At 35.1% G+C, this 22,058-nt stretch overlaps 1 protein-coding gene across 1 annotated transcript; it reads left to right on the top strand.

Annotated features, from left to right (window-relative positions):
• The first annotated feature begins 327 nt into the window (after window positions 1-327).
• Window positions 328-19,187, top strand: LOC129254526 (deleted in malignant brain tumors 1 protein-like). The gene is made up of 9 exons (XM_054892990.2): window positions 328-943; window positions 7,415-7,735; window positions 8,140-8,460; window positions 9,053-9,382; window positions 10,344-10,456; window positions 13,141-13,342; window positions 15,201-15,524; window positions 16,902-17,222; window positions 17,474-19,187. Exons 1-9 carry the CDS (start codon window positions 841-843, stop codon window positions 18,313-18,315), a joined length of 2,877 nt encoding a protein of 958 aa, XP_054748965.2. The 5' UTR covers window positions 328-840; the 3' UTR covers window positions 18,316-19,187.
• Window positions 19,188-22,058: the final 2,871 nt, after the last annotated feature.

Genomic DNA, 22,058 nt, shown 5'->3' with positions numbered 1-22,058 from the left:
ATATTATGATCCTTCAAGAAGTTAACACGGTTGGGCACGGTTGAATGTTGCATGTATAATGCAAGTTGAAATTAACTATTTGTGCTGTACAGGGCTTTAGTACCGTCTTCCCAAATATTCCTTCTCTTCTTTATCTATTTATTTGTTTATTTATTTGTTTATTCATTCATTCAATGTTATCTATTTATTTATTTATTTTTATTTTTTTATTTATGGGGGGGGGGGCACCCGATGCCCCTCCCCAGTGCCCCTGGAATTACCCCGCACTTTACACGCCGCAACATAGCGCTCACTTACCAGAGTTTTGAAAGAGGGGCTCTGGACCTTACGCATACCCCTCTTTAAAACCTGCGAATGCAGTCCATCCAGTGCGTGTGAAATCACTTACTCGGTGCTGCTGTCTGACCCCTTATTCCGCATCAAATCAATATTTGTTGAATCTAATTTACATCAAGGGCAATTTGACAAAGCAAACGATTGATAGTTGATCAACTGTCATCATGACTAGCAGGACATAAAGGTAAAATAAATCTATATTTCGGTACCGTTTTTATTATTCGACTGGTATACGAAGAGTAAAGTGACATCGATCGGCGGACATGCATTCATTTGAGGGAGAGCGTCGGGCTACATGTTCAACCAGAAACTCGCATTCTTTGACGTTGAGATCATGATTCGTGGTGCTAACAGCAACAGTAGAGGATTTTCGTTCCCTGGAGGCTTGCTCCATACGATCTAGCGAGTAGCGAAGGCTCTTCTGCTGGTAATCATTAACCTAATTGCCTTGACAAGACATTCTGATGATCTAGAGACAGGAGTCAGGAGCGGGGAAATGAGGCCATGATGATGAAGAGAGAGATCATTGCATTTATCATGGAGTCGTTATCATTGCTTCTTGTTTCCTACATGCTTCTAGTGACACCTGTCGTCTCGCAAGGGCAAGGTCTGTATATTAATCATACAGGGTTGTGCAATTTAATTGGCATAGAGTCTACCTGTACTACTACTAGATAAATACTCCCCTACTATATTTCATCTATAATCTGCATTACATTATGTGGGTATACGAGTAGTATACGTAGTAACCAATTAGTTGTTTCTCTGAATATATAACTTCCTTTCTGACAGTATTATTGTGAACTTTAATGATGTTCAGTTCTTTTCCATTTTCTTCTGCCATTTCTTCAATTTTACTATTTTCAATTTCAGTTTTCTTTTCTCATCCACAAAGCTCATTCCATATTCAGGTTTATTATTTCCTTGTCATAATTATTAACAGGGATAGTTACCATCATTGTTAAATTTGTTAGTGTTGAAAATGGTTATGATTTATATTTATTTCATGATTGTTGTAAGAATGATTATTGGTGGTGGAAGCCCAAAAATTTATAGGGGGGACCAACAAAATTTTTTGACAAGCAAAAAAAAAAAAAGGTTATCAACCAAAATTTTAGGGGGGTCCACCTTAATTTAGGGGGGGGGGGCGCAGAAAACAAAATTGACAAGCAAAAAAAAGGTTATCAACACAAACTTTAGGGGGGGATCGTCCCCCCCCCCACCTCAGTTCAGGGGGGACAGGTCCCCCCGCTTCCGCTGCCTATGAGTCTCACTCTCATATCTCCTGTGGAATTTCTTTTCAACCTACTACTTCTTATACTACTACTACTGCTATTTACTATTACTACTACTACTACTACTACTACTACTACTACTAAGTACTACTACTACCACTACTACTACCACTACTACTTCTACTACTACCTCTTCTTCTTCTACTACTACCTCTTCTTCTTCTACTACTACTACTACTACTACTACTACTACTACTACTACTACTACTACTACTACTACTACTACTACTACTACTATTACTATTACTACTACTGCTGTTACTACTGCTACTACTACTACCACATACTAGTACCGAACTACTACTACTACTACTACTATGACTACTGCTGCTGCTGCTGCTACTACCACCACCATTTATATCTGTTTTTTTTTTACTCTATGTAAGTATTACTACATGTGACATGGCTTTACTGCTGCTACATGTAATAGTAATACTGTCTACATATTAATCTAATAGTTTTGAATTCGAAATATTCAGGGAATATATTTTTAAACTGCATCTGCATTTAAATTCATGCTCAATCTTAATACGGATTGTAAGAACAAAAATGTACAAGTTTATACAGCACTATGTAGGGTGGATAAAACCAAATGAGTATATAAAAAAAGACAAAAAACCTGAAAAACATGAAAAATACACACCCAAATAATTTAGTATAACCTTGAATGTATTATGGCACCTGCATAATGTTGTTTATTTGAGGAAACAACCCATCCATGAACTTGTATTGATTCATCCATTCTTGTGGAGTAATCCATAGGGCATACTTTGTGCTCAAGTTCCAACTGTAATGTGGTTCTTTTATAGGGCCTTAACTGTTTTGTAGGAAAGAGGATTAAACTTTCCCTTTATCCAAGTTCATCTCCTATTCCCATTTGGAGCTCAGTAATGCAGATTATAGAGAGTTACATCATGGAGTATTTCCACAAGTCAGAAATGAAAACTGGCAATAACGAGCTAATAATTGTCATAGGCCTAAAGGTGCCAGTTCACTTTGTAGCCTGCGGTACTTTCATATATCATATTTTAAGAATATCCAATCCAACACAGCAGTGGGGTCAATTTTGTGAATTATTTATAAATAGGATATTTCATAACACTTTGATTTTGTTCTGTCTCTAGTTTAGGCTAATTCAGAAGTTATTTATGTGTTTTTTAAAATAGAATTTGTGGCCCACAACGTTGTTGCTGAGGAGAATTCTAAATCATACCAATTTGGGACTCACAACACACAGTTTTTACTCTTTGGCAGATAATTGTTGCAGTGCCTATTGTATAGTTTTTCATTTTCAGTTAGATAATCTAAAGATCATTATTTTAAAGCTTATTAAAAGTAAATTTGTATTCCAAAATAAGTTGTGAAAAAGACAGAAATCATTAGATATCTTGTGCTGGAACAATGTAATATGATTGATCATGTTTTTGTTATTTTGTTTATAATTAGAACGCATAAAGCTATTCCTAAACTTTCTCCAACAGTATAGAATATTACAGTTTATTTTGTTTGAACACAGTTTGAGGAAGCTTTTGAGACAAAGATCCCAAATTTTCACATCATTGTTTCATAAAAAATTAGTTAAAAGTTCTTATTACCCCTTTCTGAAATGTGCCACAGTTATTTGATACATGGCAGTAGGTTTTGTCGAGAGGTATCAACACTTAAAAAAGACAAATAATATCAAAGCATAAATTATGGAGATGCCTTATGTATATATATGCATATATTACTTATGATTTTGAATCAAACAGACACACTTTAGACTAGAGTAGACATCTAGACATTGTTAGAAGGAAATTGTTAGCGAGATCTTATCGAATGGACAGAACAGTGGATTGTGCCATATCATGTTAGCCTACTTCCAGTGTACATGCAAACAGTTCTTATCTCTTCCACAAATAATACTCATTTATCTTAGACAATTAAGGAAGGACATCAGCTTGCTCTCTCCAGAATTGGGTGGGTGGGGGGGGGGAGGGGAAGCCCAGGGAGGGGAACATCGTTACAAGGTTGACCTTATACATGTACGCTTACATGAAAAAATGTGAAAAGTATTGCTTTCATGAATCAGTGATATACATGTAGGTGCATAATGTGTGAAAATTGAACAGGGTTTCAGAATTGCTAAAAAGCATGATAAAATATATCTGTATGTACAGTGGCGTAACTACGGGGGGGGGGGGGGAGCATGGGGGGGGCACGTGCCCCCCAATCGGCTGACAAAAAAAAAAAAAAAAAAAAAAAAAAAAAAAAAACGGGGAAAAGGAGAAACAGAGGGAGAAAGGAAGAGGAACGTAGTGGGAAAGAATAAATAATTATTCATTATAATGGTATATGATATTATAATCATGTTATGTTACATAGAAAAAAAATTTATCCTAACTTAATGAAACTTTATTTGCTCAGGGCCTATGATGTCATTGTTCCTGGTGCTCGCATTGTCTGTTTAAAGAGATATATAAACCTGTTGTACGAAAAACTCCCGTTTCAAGTCAATATAAACCAAATATATTATTGTTTTATGCAGTGACATATGCTTCTTTTTCATGACTACTTAAAGTGATTGCCCCATGTTAAGGTCTTAATATAAAATATTTCCTGTCCGTGATTACGTTCGCATCCGTGGATTGGTGAGATATGTCTGCTCTCCGTGAATTCCTAAAATCAGTCCTTAAAATGTCCCTTTTTCTGATCTGAATATCAAAATTTTTCAGCTCGCTCTTCGCGCTCGCATCATTTGGTTAGTTAAATACGTATGGTCTTAGTGAATTCCTACAAACAAGCTATAGAATGCCCCTCTTCAGGTCTAAATTTCCTAAATTTTCAGCTCGCGCTTCGCGCTCGCAATATTTGATTAGTGAGATGCGTATGTTATTCATGATTACAATGAGTACAAGTGCTTCATAAGTGTTTAAATGTAATTCTATCAAATTCAGCAAGCACTTGGTATTGGTATTAGATGACCACGGTGAGATATGTATACTATTAAGGGATTATTCCTATAACATAGTCCTTAAGATCTCCCTGTTTGGGGTCAATGTATACAAAAATTTCGGCTCGCGCTTCGCGCTCGCATTGTTTAGCGAGACAGGTACGTATCGTGATTACAAAGTCGATTATAATGTCCCTTTTTAGGTCTGAATATCAAAAATTTTCAGCTCGCGCTTCGCGCTCGCATTATTTGATTGATGAGATGCGTATTTTTTTTATTCATGATTACGAATGACTACAAGTGCTTCCTTAAAATGTCTCTATCAGTATACCTGACATCTGAGCGCGCTTCGCGCGCTCACTAAGTGACTTAAAATTTTTGCTGGTGCCCCCCCAATGCTGTGACCCACGGTACGCCACTGTGTATGTACCTACTTTTCAACAGGCCCTTGATAAATGATATTATATTAAGTATGATTAATATACTTAATATTTTATTTTTAAGGATAGAATAATGTATTAGAATATATTATGATTGGTGATTGTTGGGGATTTTTTACCTGATTGCTAAGGAAGCATGAATGCTTGTAAGCAAGCAACCAGAGGACCAACGGCTTCAGGTCCTCTCCGAAGGACCTGGTAGTGAGGATTAATGCCTTACCAAATGGCACTAGCGCACCAATTGGGAATCGAACCCGGGTCACAGGAATACGAATCCCCTATACCGACTGAGCTATCGCACCTCATTTATCTTGGACAATCAAGGAAGGACATCAGCTTGCTCTCTCCGAAATTGGGGGGGGGGAGGGGAGCCCAAGGAGGGGAACGTCGTTACAAGTATTGCTTTCATGAATCAGTGATATAGGTGCATAATGTGTGAAAATTGAACAGGGTTTCAGAATTGCTAAAAAGCATGATAAAATGTATATATACCTAATAATATATATTAGGTATATGTATTATATTATAATAAAATGTTTAGGCATTATTCCTGCTAATCCTTAATTGAATTTCTGAATGCTTAGACAAAGATTCAATTATTTTGTGTGTTTTAAAGGGCAGGTCCAAGCTATTGTCCCCTCTGAAGCCAAAATTAAATTTTTGCCTAAATCTAACATGTTGTATGTCATTTTAAAGCTTATACTCTGAAGTTTTTTGCCCTATATTTTGTTCTTCTGGAAACGTAAAGTTAATGAATGCCAAGGTCACGATTCCAAGAAATCATTAATTAGCGTGACGTACGGGACATCACATTTTTTGATCTGCAGATAATGCAAATTATATATTTGCAAATATTTCTGTGGGGACTTGTAGTGCTAAGTTAATGCAAACATTTGAGAAAAAAATGATTTCGAAAATTAATTAATGAAGTTTATTATCTGGTGTCCAATAGGCAGTGTCCCGTACGTCACAATTTAGCGTATGTTTATTTAGATTCTAATTAAGGAAAAGTTGAACAGTTTTCTTCACACTTTGGAGAGTTCTAATTTATATTACTGTACATCCAAAAAAAAATTTGAAGTGAATTTCATGTTTAATTATATCAGCTAATTAAGCTTTGTGACGTATGGGACAAATGTGTGACGTATGGGACACTCCATACTTTATACATAGGATTTCTAATTAGGGTTATTTTTCAATTAGAAGCAAAGATAAAGTAAATTGAGATAACTGATATTATATCAGTGGTTGAATATTGGTAAAAGGCTGATAATAAAGTTATCATTTGTAATAAATAACATAATGTATATTAGCATACTCGTTAGTACATATGTCTTTAATATGTTATTAATTAAATTTTTCATAATTATAAGGTTATATAATTACAATGTTATGTTTTGTTTCATCATATACTATAATAGAAATATATATCAATCATAATAATCGGTGTAAAACTTACTTACTTTGGTTTACATCCAGTTAATTATAAATTTTGATGAAATTTCGCTTTCCCCATTCGTTTAACACATGGAATTATATGCAAGACATCTTTCATAATATTTATAAGGTCGTAAAGTGTTTGCTATGTTTTGTTTCATTGTATACTCTTAAAGAAATATATATATCAATCATGAAAATCCATGTAAAACTTAACTTACTCTGGTTTATATCAAGTTAATTATAAATTTTGATGAAATTTCACTTTCCCCATTCATTTTACACATGGACAAATGTCCTGTACGTCACATGTCCCGTACGTCACAGCGCAGATGTTTATATTTTGAGCTATTACATAATAACAACAATGAGTTCTATCATTTAATTCATGGCTTATGAAGCTTGATAAGATACAAGATGAAAACATGATGAGAGATTTCCAGCTTATTTCAATTCACAGAAATTTAATGACAAACTTTTTTCAAAAAAAAATCAGCTTTGTCTGGTCCCGTACGTCACAGCGCATATTAATTAAAATATTACATCGTTAATGGAATTGTAGATCACTAATTTTTTCACTGAATAAAGAGGGCACAACTGGCCTTCCAAAATCCATAAAAGATTCTCTGTTGTGCATTTATTTTTCATATATAAATTTAAAGTCTCTAAATGTCCCGTACGTCAGAAGTCAAATAGCTTGGACCTGCCCTAAAATACTATTTACCCATTGGTTGTGCGTTTTTTTTGTTTGTGACAAGTTTAGTGATGTGAGCAAATGTGTTACCATGTCATATCACAAAGAGGGGCTTAATACTGCCACTACGCAGTGTGCCTACATTGTTTCAAAAGAAATCTGCGGATCAAAATAGTCTCGGAGCCAAAAAGTGTTGAGAAGCACTGCCTATAATTAGCTGTGTTTACATGTTGACCACTATTCAGTATTTACACAGTTTCTTTTCTTTTTTTCTGCTCAGAGTGCTGCAACATCCGACTGTCAGGTGGCATGTTTGATGCTGAAGGGAGAGTAGAGATCTTCTACTCCAATGCCTGGGGTACAGTATGTGATGATGACTTTGGTATCCCGGACGCCAACGTGGTGTGTCGTCAGTTGGGCTATGTGGGAGCCATAGAAGTCTTTGCAGAAGCTCACTTTGGAGCTGGGTCAGGGTCTATCTGGCTTGACGGAGTGGGTTGTAGTGGTAACGAGGAGAGTTTGGTATCGTGTCCGAATAACGGATGGAGGGAGCATGACTGTACCCACAGTGAAGATGTCGGAGTCTCCTGCTATTCAAGTGGTAAGGTTCCTCCCTTTATTTCAAAGATAGAAAATGATAAATTAATTTCATTACCATTTTTTCTCATGTTTGGGGGAACAATGGGAAAAGGTTTGACAAGGGGCTCAGATGAATTAATTCCATTTGTTCAACAATTACTAGTACAATGAATGAGGTTTAATAAAATTCTTAGCTTCTGAGATGACTTTTCAAACATTCCATTCCAGTTCTTTATTTAAAGAAATGGTCCTGAGAAGAATTGCTTGTGAAGCTTAGAATTCTCAGCTTTTGTGATGATATACTGCAGCTCTTACAAATGTTTCATTTCAGTCCTTGTTAATAGTAATGTTGTTGAGGTTAAATGCTTGTGTTAAGTAGAAGATCAAAATATATTCAGACATTGGGGTCTTTGTTTTAAATTTCAGACCAGTATAAGGTTCGATTAGTTGGTGGCGAGACCGACTATGAGGGTCGGGTCGAGATCAATTATAAAGGAGCCTGGGGATCGATTTGTGATGATTCCTGGGATATCAGTGAAGCTACAGTGGTCTGTAAGCAGCTTGGATACACGGGGGCGCTCCAGGCTGTGGGGGATGCTGTCTTCGGCACAGGGGATGGTGTTATCATGCTGGATGATGTGAATTGTGTAGGGAATGAAGGAACGCTGGATATGTGCATGCATCGTGAATGGACAGAACATGACTGCACTGGGGTGGAGGTCGCTGGTGTCCGCTGCGATATTGAAGGTATGTGTAGAATGAAGCTGGAAAATCGTCTGGATGAATCCTTCAGTTTAAAGTTTAGTTGTGTTTTGGTTACTTAGCTTTGAACAGGATGATACTGGTAATGATAAGTGTAGGATGACTGGTAATGATACATTAGTCGTCACAAAATGATGCAATAATAATGGCGACTAAGTAACCATGGTATGGTGGTACAGCAATAATAGTCCAGTGATGGAGAGGATGATATTGATGATGATGATGGTGATCATGGTTAAGATGTTGATGATGATGATGGTGATTAAGCCTTAATGGTGATCATGGTTAAGATGATGATGATGCTGATTATGATTATGATGATGATGGTGGTGATGAAGATAATGATGACGATGATGTTCAGGTGTTGGTGTTGATGATGTTATTGATGATGATGACATGGTGTGTTGATGATGGTGATTATGACATTGATTACGATGAAGATGATGATAATGATTACAATGATGATGATGGTGATTATGATGGTGGTGGTGGTGGTTATAGTGATGATTATGATGACTGATTTGAGGTTTGTTTGTAATACCATGATCATCAAGATTGTGTTTCTTCTTCCATACAGATCATATAGTCAGACTCGTCGATGGTGGAGCCCCGAATCAGGGTCGCGTAGAGGTCATCTTCAACGGAACATGGGCCACCATCTGTAACGAACAGTGGGACATACAGGATGCCAATGTGATCTGCCGTCAGCTTGGGTACATTGGAGCGTCTGAGGCTGCCATGGAAGGAGAATTCAGCCCAGGATCTGGTAGTATAGCTCTGAGTGAAGTCCGGTGTGAAGGATGGGAGCACGAGATCAATGACTGCTACCACGGTCTATGGGGTACATCCGGATCCACCTGTTCACATGAAATGGATGCTGGGGTCAAGTGTGCTAATCAAACTGAATGTAAGTAGAGTGATTCATAACACTTCGGATCAATGGACTTCACTGTATATGTTCCAATACCAATGTCTTCACAATAGTAACCTCAATAACCTGCCTACTGAAAATATTGTCTGACAGGTTTTGTAGGCATAATTTCATTTGATCATTTTTTCAATTTGTTATGTGATATTCTTTCATTTTGATATGTTTATTGTTTTATAAGATCATTGAATGAATAAATCAAAATAAAAAAAATTGTATTGCAAGTATATGTGCATGCATGGACATTGTTCATTAAAATGATATGATATTGATTTGTAGTTTGTAAATTGTAGATCTTACAAGGAAAACTTACAAACATACAGTGGTGCTCCAAAGTTAGTGAAACCCACCAGAAAATGAACATATTTAAAGTGTTATCATGTGTCCATGACTCGAGTCATCCTCGGTTGTCCTAGCAAAGTTACTATTAATCCCTCGGGGCTTTACATGTAGTAATGCCAGTCCAACCTCTGACAAATAATTCTCGCTATACTTACTCAAAGTCTGGTATATTTTTACATATTATTTGTTTGTGATTGAGAGGACTTTCATACTACTTGACCTAGATTTAAGACTTACTCTAATATCTCTGTTCCCTCATCTGTCCGTTTTACATTAACATACATGTAACATAACCAAAAAAAAAGGGTAGGCCTACTCTCAGGATCATATCAAATTTGTACAAACTACAAAGCCTTGACTTGACAAAAAAAGAAAAATACATATTTAAAAAAAATAAATTTATCTTTTTGTAGACAAAAGTGCATCCTTCTTCTCTGTATATGATCTCCTGTTCGGTTTCGGAGTCCTTACAATATTATTTTGCTAGAAATAAATTTGATTATAAATTTCTAAATTCAATGCTTGTATTTTTTCATTCAAATTAAGAGTACCGCTGAAAATTGTCTATAACCTAAACCTTATCCTTGCTCATTTTCAGTTAATATTCGTCTTGTTGGAGGAGATGTAGAATCAACAGGACGAGTAGAGGTGTTTTATGATGGAGTTTGGGGTACAGTCTGTGATGATCTATGGGATTTAGCAGATGCAAGGGTGAGTTCTTAATCCCAACTGATACATGTATGCTTCTCTTGTTTTCCATTTTTTATACCTTTTCCCTCACTCTTAATTTTTGTTGTGTAATTACCATTTTAAATGTTTAGGATAGCTCCATTCTTGTTTTATTTTTATTCAAAATGACTTATTAACTACTGCAAATTTAGTGGATATTTAATATAGTGTTATAATTTGTTGCTTTCTATGCATCCTGCCAAATATTGAACATGTTTAGTAGAAAAAACAAGAAATTCAAGTAAGGAGAGGGGAGAAAAAGAAAGAGAGAGAGGAAAAAATCACAGAATGGAGAGAGGGATACAGAGACGCAGGTTATAAAATGAGTAAGTGGATTAGAAATAGAATATTTTATGTATTCTTGAAAACAGGTAACAAACCAGATGAAGAAGCAGAGTGGGACAAAGGATGGAAGTGTGTGGTGACATTTGAAGACTTGGAGAGTGGAACTTTCTGTTGTCCAGTCATGTCCAGGGGCGGTATTCTGAAAACGTTCTTATCTTAATTTTGTTCTTATCTACGTCACGATCTCAAATTGGTATTCTGAAAACGTTCTTATCTTTTTCTTATCTTTTGTTCTTATCTTTTTCTTATCTTGCTAAACATCCTATGATGTGCGCGTAAATGTATTACTCGCGCATATAATACAAAAGCGCGCTAAAAAGATAAGAACAAAATGAAGATAAGTGGTATTCTGAAAACGTTCTTAACTTTTTTCTTTCTTATCTTTCACGATATTTATGATAATATTTAAGATAGCTAGAGGGTTATCACATCTCACGATGTCCGCGTTCTTTCTTGCTTAAAATCGATGGCCACTAGTAGTAACAAGTACACACAAGTATTTCTCCCACCCTTTCTTTCATTCACCCTTTATTTTCCCGTCTCTTTTTTCTATCCCTTTTTTCTTTCTTTCTTTCTTTATTTATTTTCTCTTTTTCTTCCTTTCTATCTGTCTGTCTTTCTTCCTTTCTATGTGTCTGTCTTTCTTCCTTTCTTTAAGTTCATTCTTCTTTTATATTTTTTGTTTTATTCTTTTGAATCTTTTAATTACTTTACTTTTCTTTCGCTTTGTTTCATTTATTCTTCATCGTTCTTCCTTTTTTATTTTCCCTTTTAATTTTATCCCTTTCTTTCTTTTCTTGAATAAGTCTTTATTTCTGCTTTTATTCTTTCCCCTTTCTCTCTTCCTTTCCTTTTCTTTTCATTTTTCTTTCTTCCGTCACATTTTTGTAATCTTTTTATTTCTTCCTTATTTTTTTCTTTCATTCTTTCGTCTTTATATGTGCTTTTCCTTTTTTCCCCTTTTTCTTTCTTTCTTCCTTCCCTTAATATTATTTTTTCCCCTTATTTCTTTTTTCTTTTCTTTTTTTCCTTTTTATTTTTGGGTTCTTTTTTTTCTTTTTTCGTTCGTTCATTCGTTTGTTCTTTCTTTTATTTTTTTTTTCATTTTCTGCTTCCTGACACTCTTGTGTCTTATTTACTTTCTTTTTTGTGTTTTATTCTTTATTCTCTCATTCTTTTTCGTTCATTCTTTATTTACTCTCTTACTTTACTTTCCTCTCTGTGTCTTTCTTCTATCAATTAAAAAAAAAATATTTTTCTTTATTCTTTCCATTAATGTTTTTTCGTTTTCTTTTTTTATTCATTCTTCACTTTTCTTGACTTTCTATTTTCCCTTTTCGTTCCTTTTCTTTATTTGAATTTACCTTTCTTTCTTTTTATCTTTCTGTAATCTTTATTTTTGCTTTAATTTTTTCTCTCTCATCTTTATTTCTTTGTTTCATTTTCCTTTTCCTCTCTTCCTTCACTTTTTACATTTTTTTATTCTTTCGTTTTCTCTTTCTTTCACACTGTCTTTTTTTTCAAACTTTTCTTTTTCACTTCTTCATTACTTCATTTTATCATCTTTTTATCTTTTTTTATTTTGTCCTTTTACTTTTTTCCTTTAAGTTTCTTTCTTTTCTTTCTTTATTTTTTCTTCCTCACTTTATCATTGATAATCGTTCTATTTCTTTTTCCTTATTATTATTATTTTTTTTTCTTAAGTCCTTTTTTATTGCTTACTTTCGTTTACCCTTTATTTCTTTCATTATTTTCTGCTTTGTTCCTTTCATCTTTTTTTTAAATTTCTGCTTCATTCTGACACCTTTCTGTCTACTTACTGTCTTTCTTCATATTTTATTGTTTATTCGTACCTGCTTTATTTACTTTTTTTCTTTCTTTATTTTGTGCACGTGTCTCGAAATAATTATCAGTCATTGCGTAAAAAATGCCTATTTCGCGCAATGCGCCAGAAACAGTGTACGCACAGCGCCCATGATATTCTCTTGACATAAGGAACGGTTCTATTGGTTAAACTGCCAATATAAAGCGCATTTTGATTGGTAATATCCTAAAAATGGGCGTGTTGAAGATAAGAAGGAGGCAGTCCTTACAGAGATAAGAACGCGTTAAGAAGATTTTCAGAATACCGATTTGCAATGATTTTAGCGTCTTCTTATCTCATTGAGATAAGAACAAAGATAAGAACAAAGATAAGAACGTTTTCAGAATACCACCCCAGGACTTCCTTTCGTTGAACCATAAACATTGATCTTCAAAACAATTCTCCAGGCAGCCATCCAATCTCAATGTATGATCTCGTTTTCCCCCCTCTCCGCCAGGTTGTTTGTCGACAGCTTGGTTACCGAGATGCCTTGGAAGCGACGGTCTCGGCTGCTCATGGTATAGGTAATGGTCACATCATTCTTGATAACGTCCAGTGCATGGGAACAGAGGTGAATCTAACTGATTGTCTTCATGATGGGTTCTTGATGCATAACTGCCAACCAAACGAAGATGCCGGAGTGGTGTGCCAAACGGCAGGTAAGCTCTGTTCCACGAGGGTTCTTGTCATTAAAAAAAAAAAAATTTAATTCATTTTTGCTTTAAGTAACAAAATAACAATATGTGTGTATACTCTTGTTTATTTGAGGTATAAAAAAAGGAACTCATGAGTCTTCCCATTTCTTCTCATAAATTTGATGTTATAAACTGACCCTTTTTATATTTTATTACGGATATGAAGTATATGTATTTTAACTTCAATTGCCAAATTGACCATAAGGAAGTTCCTTTCATTGAATAAAGATAGATTGCACTTGTTTGCAATGCCACATGTTCAGAACGAAATCCAACCCTGTATTACATTGTAATGTGGAAAAATCAAGTACAGTATGTATATCATATTTCATACAATGAAATACCCCGAAATAGTGAGTGGCTGATGTCATTGTTCCCCTCATTTGCACACTGACCAGGATAACTGTATTCTGAAAGTATCAAACATTTCATAATGTCACAATATTTACTTTATATTTTACATCTTATTTTGGTGAAGTTTTCAGCATTATTCTTCGTTGAATTTTTTTTAAATTAAAAAATCACCATTTTGCTGGGGGTGGGGAGAACTTGACATTTTATGTATTGATTTTCTGTTTAGATTTTATCAATCATGGCCATCTTTGATGACATTTTATATCGTTGAGAAAATTTCAATCTTCTGTTTTATATACTCTTTTTGATTGTCTAAGAATAGATTTATTATAGAATAATAGCAATATGTGTTATTGTAATTGTGAGCTAGTTTAATGAAAGATTACCCTGATAATTTCATTTTGCATTAATACCAAGTTCTTTCTTCAAACAAAATAAATCGTTTTGCATTAATACCAAGTTCCTTCTTCAAATAAATTTTTTGTTGTTGCATTGATACCAAGTTCTTTCTTCAAATTAGAAACACCCACATCCATAGGTCTTATGAATATACTGAGCAAATATGACTGATGTCAAGGCTTGACAATGTATAATGCTATTGATGTGACCTTATTAATTCTTGTTCTTTAGTCAGGCGTGAAGTAGAATTATGTGTTTCTATTCAGAGTGTTTGAAGTGGGTGGCCTAGCTGTTGCTGTCTGGTCGATATCATTCTGGTTGAACTCACTCATTGTAATTCAATATGAAATAAAGTAGATAATATGAGTGATATCCTGGTTCTGTTATGTTTATATTTTGTTTACATGATACAGCAATTTTATATTAATCCCATATAACTGAAATTGTTTGCAGTATTTTTGGAGTGAGAGAATTGCGTCCATTCAGTTAATATTTTTGTATATCTTATGATAATGCAAAATCAGAAAGTTTTACTTTATTTCTTGAATGTATTAAGTTGCAAGTTAAAATAGCGAAGAGACCTAAGATTTGAACAGCAATTTCTCGAACAAACGATTTATTATAGATTTTCATCTGATTTCATTTGTTTATTCAGTAATATTAACTAAGCCATTAAAATGTAGGTCAGTTGAATGATTATAGATAAATCATAACCTACATGTCTAAAGTAAAAATGTAAAAATTTCTTCCGTGACTTTTGTTAAAAGACTCTACATGTACATGTGTATGTTTTCTATAAATTCTTTGTATTCATATTTTGTTATGTATTACAGTGTACGTTGAATCATTTATTTTGGCAGTTGTTTTGTATTGGATTTAAATACTAGTAATTAATTCTGGGAAAATTATGTTTCCATTTGAAAACTGTAAAGTTAAGAGCTCAGAATTGAATAGATATAAAACAAGTTATAAAAGTGCTTTCTATTATAATTTTTCATTTGTAAAGAAAGCTATAGACATATAGCTTCAATTTCTTTTCAATTATTTTCTCATATTCATTTCTGTGTAGATAATTCATACACTATACGTCTCGTGGGTGGCAACGTGGCTTCCGAAGGTCGTGTGGAGGTCGTCTACAACGATGAATGGGGAACAATATGCGATGATGACTGGGACATTGATGATGCTAGAGTGATCTGTAGACAGCTGGGTTATACCAACGCTGAGAAGGCAACGAGTGGCGCCAGCTTTGGAGAAGGAACAGGGGTCATCTGGCTTGATGATGTGATGTGTGACGGATCAGAGGATTCTATCTTCACGTGTCCCAGCAGCGAGTGGGGGGATCACAACTGTGAACATGCAGAAGATGCAGGGGTTATCTGCACTGATGATGGTAATTATAATAATAGGCATTTGTATAGCGCCATCTATCTAGAAATATTCTATTCCTAGGCGCACAAGAAAAGAAAGAATGAGAAAGTTTGGATGAGTGTCAAAGTGCCAATAACTAATACTGTTAGAAAAGATAAGACTTCAGTTTAGATTTGAAGGTCTCCAGTGATGGTATAATTCTGAAATTCAACAGCAAATTATTCCATAGAGAAGGTGCTGAGGCAGAGAAAGCTCGCGCACCATATGCTACACGTATCTTGGGAGTCTTAAGAAGTTGCTGGTGTGATGATCTTAGGCTATGAGGTGGTGTATAAGTCATGACAAGGTTTTATAGATATCTTGGTGCCATACTGTTTAACACTTTCCAAGTGAGAAGAATTATTTTAGATTCTATATGCTTCCGGATTGGCAACCAATGTAACTTTTGGAGAATTGGTGAAATGTGTTGATATTTTGATGTACAAGTTAAAACCCTGGCAGCTGTATTCTGAGCACACTGTAACAACTATATAACATTGACTATCATAGAACATTTTGATCTATGGTAGGTGGGACCAGGTAATAGGACCTGAAGAGTTTAGTTTATTTATTTATTTTTTTTTTTGGGGGGGGTGTAGGCTCGGAACACAAAAAAAAACATCAAAAATGATAAAAGCTCCCTAAGTCACAATACCTAAAAGCGAAAAGCGGTTATGTAATTTTCATCGACTGTGAGACATACTGTAACAAGACCCATGAATGGAAAATCCTTTTACGCAAACCTCAATAAAAACCTGATAAGAAGTCCAAATTTGAAATGAAATTCCTAACCCCGTATCTCCAACCTGAACCCGAGTCCTCAGTAGGCCTACTATATACACAGTGCATAGTGTTTGCATATTTTAGTAGCTCCATGGTGTTTGTGTGAAAATGGGAGTATCCTGTAAGGATGTGTAAGTCTAGAACATCTGCACAAAACCATGTTTAGGGTGTCCATAAGTCACTTTTAAACCAAACTTGGGTTGTAGAGGTACTTAGGAGACCTGCATGTTATGCTGCAGTCGGAGGTCACATGGTAAGGTCAAAGGTCATTTTGAGGTCAACGTAAAATTTTACATGCAAGACTCTCTTTTGACAAATGTTATGCCATCCCAGTTATTTCACAATGAACTTTCGATACAATTCTGTTTCGTGCTGTCGCAAATCGCGATATTTCTGGTTATTTTCACAAGTGGGCGAGACACTATTTGTCGTATTGATTGACTGCGAAAGGATTTCACATCTGTACATTTGACTATACAATGGCAGATATGGAAAGAATGTGGGGATTTTCCAGTGAGTATGTGTGACAGCTGTCGGTTGAACAACAATAGTTAAATGTCTTGTGTATTTTCTGCAGGTTCTTCCCAGATCCGTCTTGTCGATGGCAGCGATTCGCGTGGTGGTCGTCTGGAGATCTACTTTGAGGGTACATGGGGAACTGTCTGTGATGATAACTGGGATGATGTTGACGCTGAAGTGGCATGCCAGGAGCTTGGTTTTCCAGGAGTTGAGAAATCCAAGGCCAGTTATCCTGCAGGTGAAGGAAAGATCTGGTTGGATGATGTCAACTGCGATGGCAGCGAGAGTTCTATCAGGTACTGCAAACATAATGGCTGGGGAGAACATAACTGCGCCCATCAGGAGGACGTAGGAATAGTGTGCAGAAGGCTCGGTACTGGTGAGTGTCATCTACTCCATAACATCCATTTTCTTTAAAAGAATGTCTCCCAAAATGTAAAGCGTACTTGAGTACCTTAGTACTAAGCCAATGTTTGCACTAACAATGAAGACCTTATTTCTGTTTTCATGTATTTTATCTTTATTGTAGGCTTTTGATTGCTACTTTTGTATTATTGCTTAGTTATGTTTGTTGCAAGGTCATTCTTTTTCCATGCTCAAACTGACTTATTTTGTCCTTTTTCTTCCCAGAGAGCGGATTGTCTCGAGGTGCTATAGTTGCCATAGCAACAGGATGTGTTGCAGTGGCCGTTCTCCTCATGGTGGCAATTACATTTTGCTACAGCAGGACACGTAAGCCAGAGACGAGAGAGCCACGGTCTACACGATCACGAGTAAACTCGCCATCCACCAGCTCAAGGCCCCCGCAGGTGTATTCCATTAATCAGAATGTGTTCTATAACAGCTACGGTCAAACCATGCATATCAACTCACCTCCACCACGGCTTGCCTCTCCAGGACCATCCAATGAATATCCTCAAGCTCCATTCCCTTTGCCTGCAGAACCACCACCTCAGTATGAGATGATCTCAAGCTACACTCCTCAATCTGTCTTCCATGGTAATGCAGCAAGGGAACCCGTACCAATAAATCTAAACCAAGCTGGAGCTGATGGAGCGGTAGCAGGGCCATCAACGTCCTCATCAGAGGTTGCCCACACCCCTGGCCCTTCTGCCTCCACACCCTTCCCTGCTGGCCATCAGCAAGCGGAAGGGTATCTCCCTTCCCCTGTTCCAGACTTGGTGTCATCCGGGCTTAGACTGCCATCTGAACCTCCAAGTTATTCTGCTGCTTCCCAATGCAGTAGCAACCTTCCCCCAAGGGGTCCTGCTCCACAGTACTCCAGAGAGAATGATGCTCCACGATATTCAAGAGATGATAACATCACATCTCGTCAGCAGACATACAATTCTAGAAACAATCATGGTGCTGTAGGGCGGGATCCTCTGCCCGTTCAAAGTGGTGATCATTTCTATTCAAATGCAGCTTTTAGTGGAGATGTAGCTGCAGATGATGAAACTATGGAGATATGAGGATGAGATCTGAAAACGCTGTTGATCTGATTAAATGTACAATATTTTGTAATAAGGTGTACCCAAACCAGGTTTGTATACTATGCATAACTAATATTTATTCGCATTGCACTTTGTACCTTGTCTTCCATTTTCAACATGTTGTTGTAGAAGTTTAGCTTTGCACGTGTGTTTCGGCAGCCTTTCATATTTATTAATCTTAGTTTATGAATTATGATCTTTCAAAAATCAAGGTATACTCTAGGTACATGTATTACCTAAGTGTATTTACCTTTGATGTATGAATATATAGTTGCTTGCTTTGCAAATTGAATATGAAGCAATACTTTCTGAGAGAAAAAAAGTTTTTTACACTACAATGTTGTTCATCTTGAGGTTAACATATTCTGAAATATTATATTACCTCTATAGACACTTAAAATACCAAAGATAATGGATGGTATATTGATTGTCATGATGTATTTAAACTTGGGATAACTTGACCACAGCTTTATGAAATGCCAGTTGTAAACTCATTCCCCAATTAAAATGATCCGTATCCTGCTGCAAAAAGTTGTCAAAAATTTAATTGAGTCCCAAAATGGGAATAGGAAAATTCGAAATTGTAATGAGTTTTGGTGAATTAATTTATATATTATAATGCCACGAATAATGGAAGAAATATTACGAAGCCGGCATTCCATAGAGGTGTGGTCTAAAATTCTAGTTTAAACTAGGGTTAAACCTAGGTTTGATTATATCAGAATTCCACCCAGTGAGTTCTGTTTGGGTTTATGTTAATTATGTGATGCTATTGAAGCAGATCATAATTGAATGCTTGGTTGTGTGTGACCAAGCATTAAAGGTCAAGTCCACCCCAGCAAAATGTTTACAAGAATAAATAGAGAAAAATCAAACTAGCTGAACGCTGAAAATTTCATCAAAAGAATGTAAAACAAGAAAGTTATGGCATTTTAAAGTTTCACTTATTTTTCACAAAACAGTGATATGCACAACTCAGTGATATGCAAATGAGATGGTCAATGATGTCCCTCACTCACTATTTATTTTGTTTTCTATTGTTTGAATTATAGGATATTTCATTTTTTAAGATTTGACAATAAGGACCAACTAGACTGAACCATATAGTATCAAAAATGCTGATTCCAAATGTTCATGGACGAATTAATCATTGTTTCACTTCACAATGAGGAGAAAATTGAAATATTTCATTTTATATAATACAGAAGAAATAGTGAGTGGATGACGTCATCAGTCTCCTCATTAGCATACCGACCAGGATGTGCACATAACTGTTTTGTGAAATTAAGCGAAATTTTCAAATGTCATGTAACTTTCCTATTTTACATCCCATTTTGATGAAATTTGAGTGTAATGCTTATTCTCTTTTTATTCAAATCAACTTTTTGTTGGGGTGGACTTGTCCATTAATTCTGCCTAACTTATACTTGACTAATGAGCGATGAGCAGTTATAAGGCAAGTATTTATGATTGGTCATGGTCTTGAGATGGGGATGGGAATATCAAGAAACAGGGATCCAAATCACTATTCTAGCAAAATGATCTGCATTTCATGTTATATAATATAACATGAAATGCAGATCATTTTGCTCAGGCAGTAGTATACTTGTTACCTGTAAAATACTCCAATTAGTGTGAAAATAACTCATGCATGTAATTCGTATTAATGCTCTCGCTTATGTGTATTATTTGTACACCAAATGATAAATTAGCATCTTAAGAATTGAAGGCAAAATCTACCAGAAAAAAAGCAAGTTGATTTTGAATCAATAGAGTAAGATCAAGCAAGGTTAACACTAAATTACATTGTATGCAGAATAAAGCTTTGTCGTTACTACCGATAATTTTTGCCTTCCTGTAGTTTAACAAAACAGCAATGGGCAGTTTGCACATGAGTTGACACCCATGGTTTATAATAGATCAAGATCATTCTTCTTGTATTATATTTGAAATTTCAGGCAATGAATTTTGAGAAATATTGAGTGAACAAAATCATTGGCTCTCTCATATGTATTCAACTAGATTCTGCACGAGTCACTGTTTTGATTTCCAAAAATTTTAAAACTTGGCATTTGTCATTTTCCTTGTCTACAATGGATCTTTAATATTTTTTATGACATTTGTCAAGGTTATGCTTGTTTGAATTTTGTGTAATTAATCAGAATCTTCCCATGTAAAATTGATATGGTCTATGAAACAGGACATGTAAAAATGTATTTATTTCATATTGGAATGTTAAGATGTAAGTTATTCCTATCGTACTATGCATTTGTGAAGGCCTACTTCATGTATTCTATGCAAATAATCAGTACTAAAGTAGTTCATCAATTACTTTTAAACCAAAGTAGATTTTCATAACCTTGGTTTGTCTTACGAAGCCAAACTTTAATACCTTGATATTGAAATATAAACCTAGCAATGAAATATTAGTTAGGTTACATATGTTTTACGTCGATTTATCTGTGTTTTGTTGGGTTTTATTCAAGAGAGGAGGCTTATTTGCAGAATGAATGTAATGGCCCAAATTTTCCTCATAAAAATATATTTTCTGTAGGGCAATATGGACTTTTGGTGCTCATTTTATTGTGGCTGATGCTTTAAACCTCTTTGTGAATTTGGGCCAATATCTAGTTGATAAAATGTGATCATCTTGAAACATTGAAAGCCATTTTAAATCTTCTATGGAATTCATTTTTAGACTGCACAAACTTTTTATGCTGACTTTTTATGTAAACATTTTCATGAAGGCAAGATATTAATTAAATCATGTATTATTAGTACTTTATACCAATTATTTGTTAACAGTACTTTCCATTTTTTAAACCATTTTTTAACCATTTTTTAAGAAGAAAATTACTTGAATTGTATAATTATGATTGTTCAGAAGTATAAATGAGATGTTTCATTTCTACCTCCCTTTTTACCCTTTTTATATGCATTTATAGACCTAGATCTGTTTCATAATACAATTGACGAAAGAGAAATTGAAATATCATTCTTTACAAAATAGAGAAGATTGCCAAATTTATTTTTGTTGAAAATAGATTTTAGTATAAATATAGTCAGTTACATTTCAAAGTCTAGTATTTTGTAATTACATGTATTAGGTAGAAGGTTATCAGGGTATTATACGACTGTAAAAAATACCTATCTAACTATTGATTTTGGATGTTATGTGATTGATAGTCCCACAATGTGTATTGCTCCTTGTTCCATCTCAGAAAAAAGTGAACTCCAGTTAACGTTGAAAAAAAAACCCAGAGAAGGCATGGTGAATGAAATAAGCCTAATATATGGAACTGTGAATCATCTGATTCTGAAAGCAATGATTAGAGATCTTAAAGAAATTATTGTGCAGTAAAAGATCTCATTCAATGTTGATTATGAGCAAAGTGTAAATAACATTCCAGCTCATTTCCTATTTTCTCTATTTAAAAAAAGTAATTTTAAGTCTTTGCTATATTTTAGGAAGAGATACTATCTAACATGAAACAAAGAGGCTGATACAGAGTTTCAATGAGAACGATGACATAAATAGAGATAGAATATATACATATATTGTCCGAGTAAGATCACCAGTTACTATCACCTGAGTTTTCTGCAAGGGTAAAAACGAATCTACCGATGTCAGTATCGGGTAATTCTGTATCATCTATAACATAAAAGACAACTTCAGATGCATGTTCATAGCAAACATGGAAGTAGAATAAAACAGGGAAGTA

Source organism: Lytechinus pictus, chromosome 2 (assembly GCF_037042905.1).
Source record: "Lytechinus pictus isolate F3 Inbred chromosome 2, Lp3.0, whole genome shotgun sequence".
Lineage (NCBI taxonomy): Eukaryota > Metazoa > Echinodermata > Echinoidea > Temnopleuroida > Toxopneustidae > Lytechinus > Lytechinus pictus.
The sequence above is the reverse complement of the archived record's forward strand: the minus strand, read 5'-3'. Positions and strand labels throughout refer to the sequence as shown.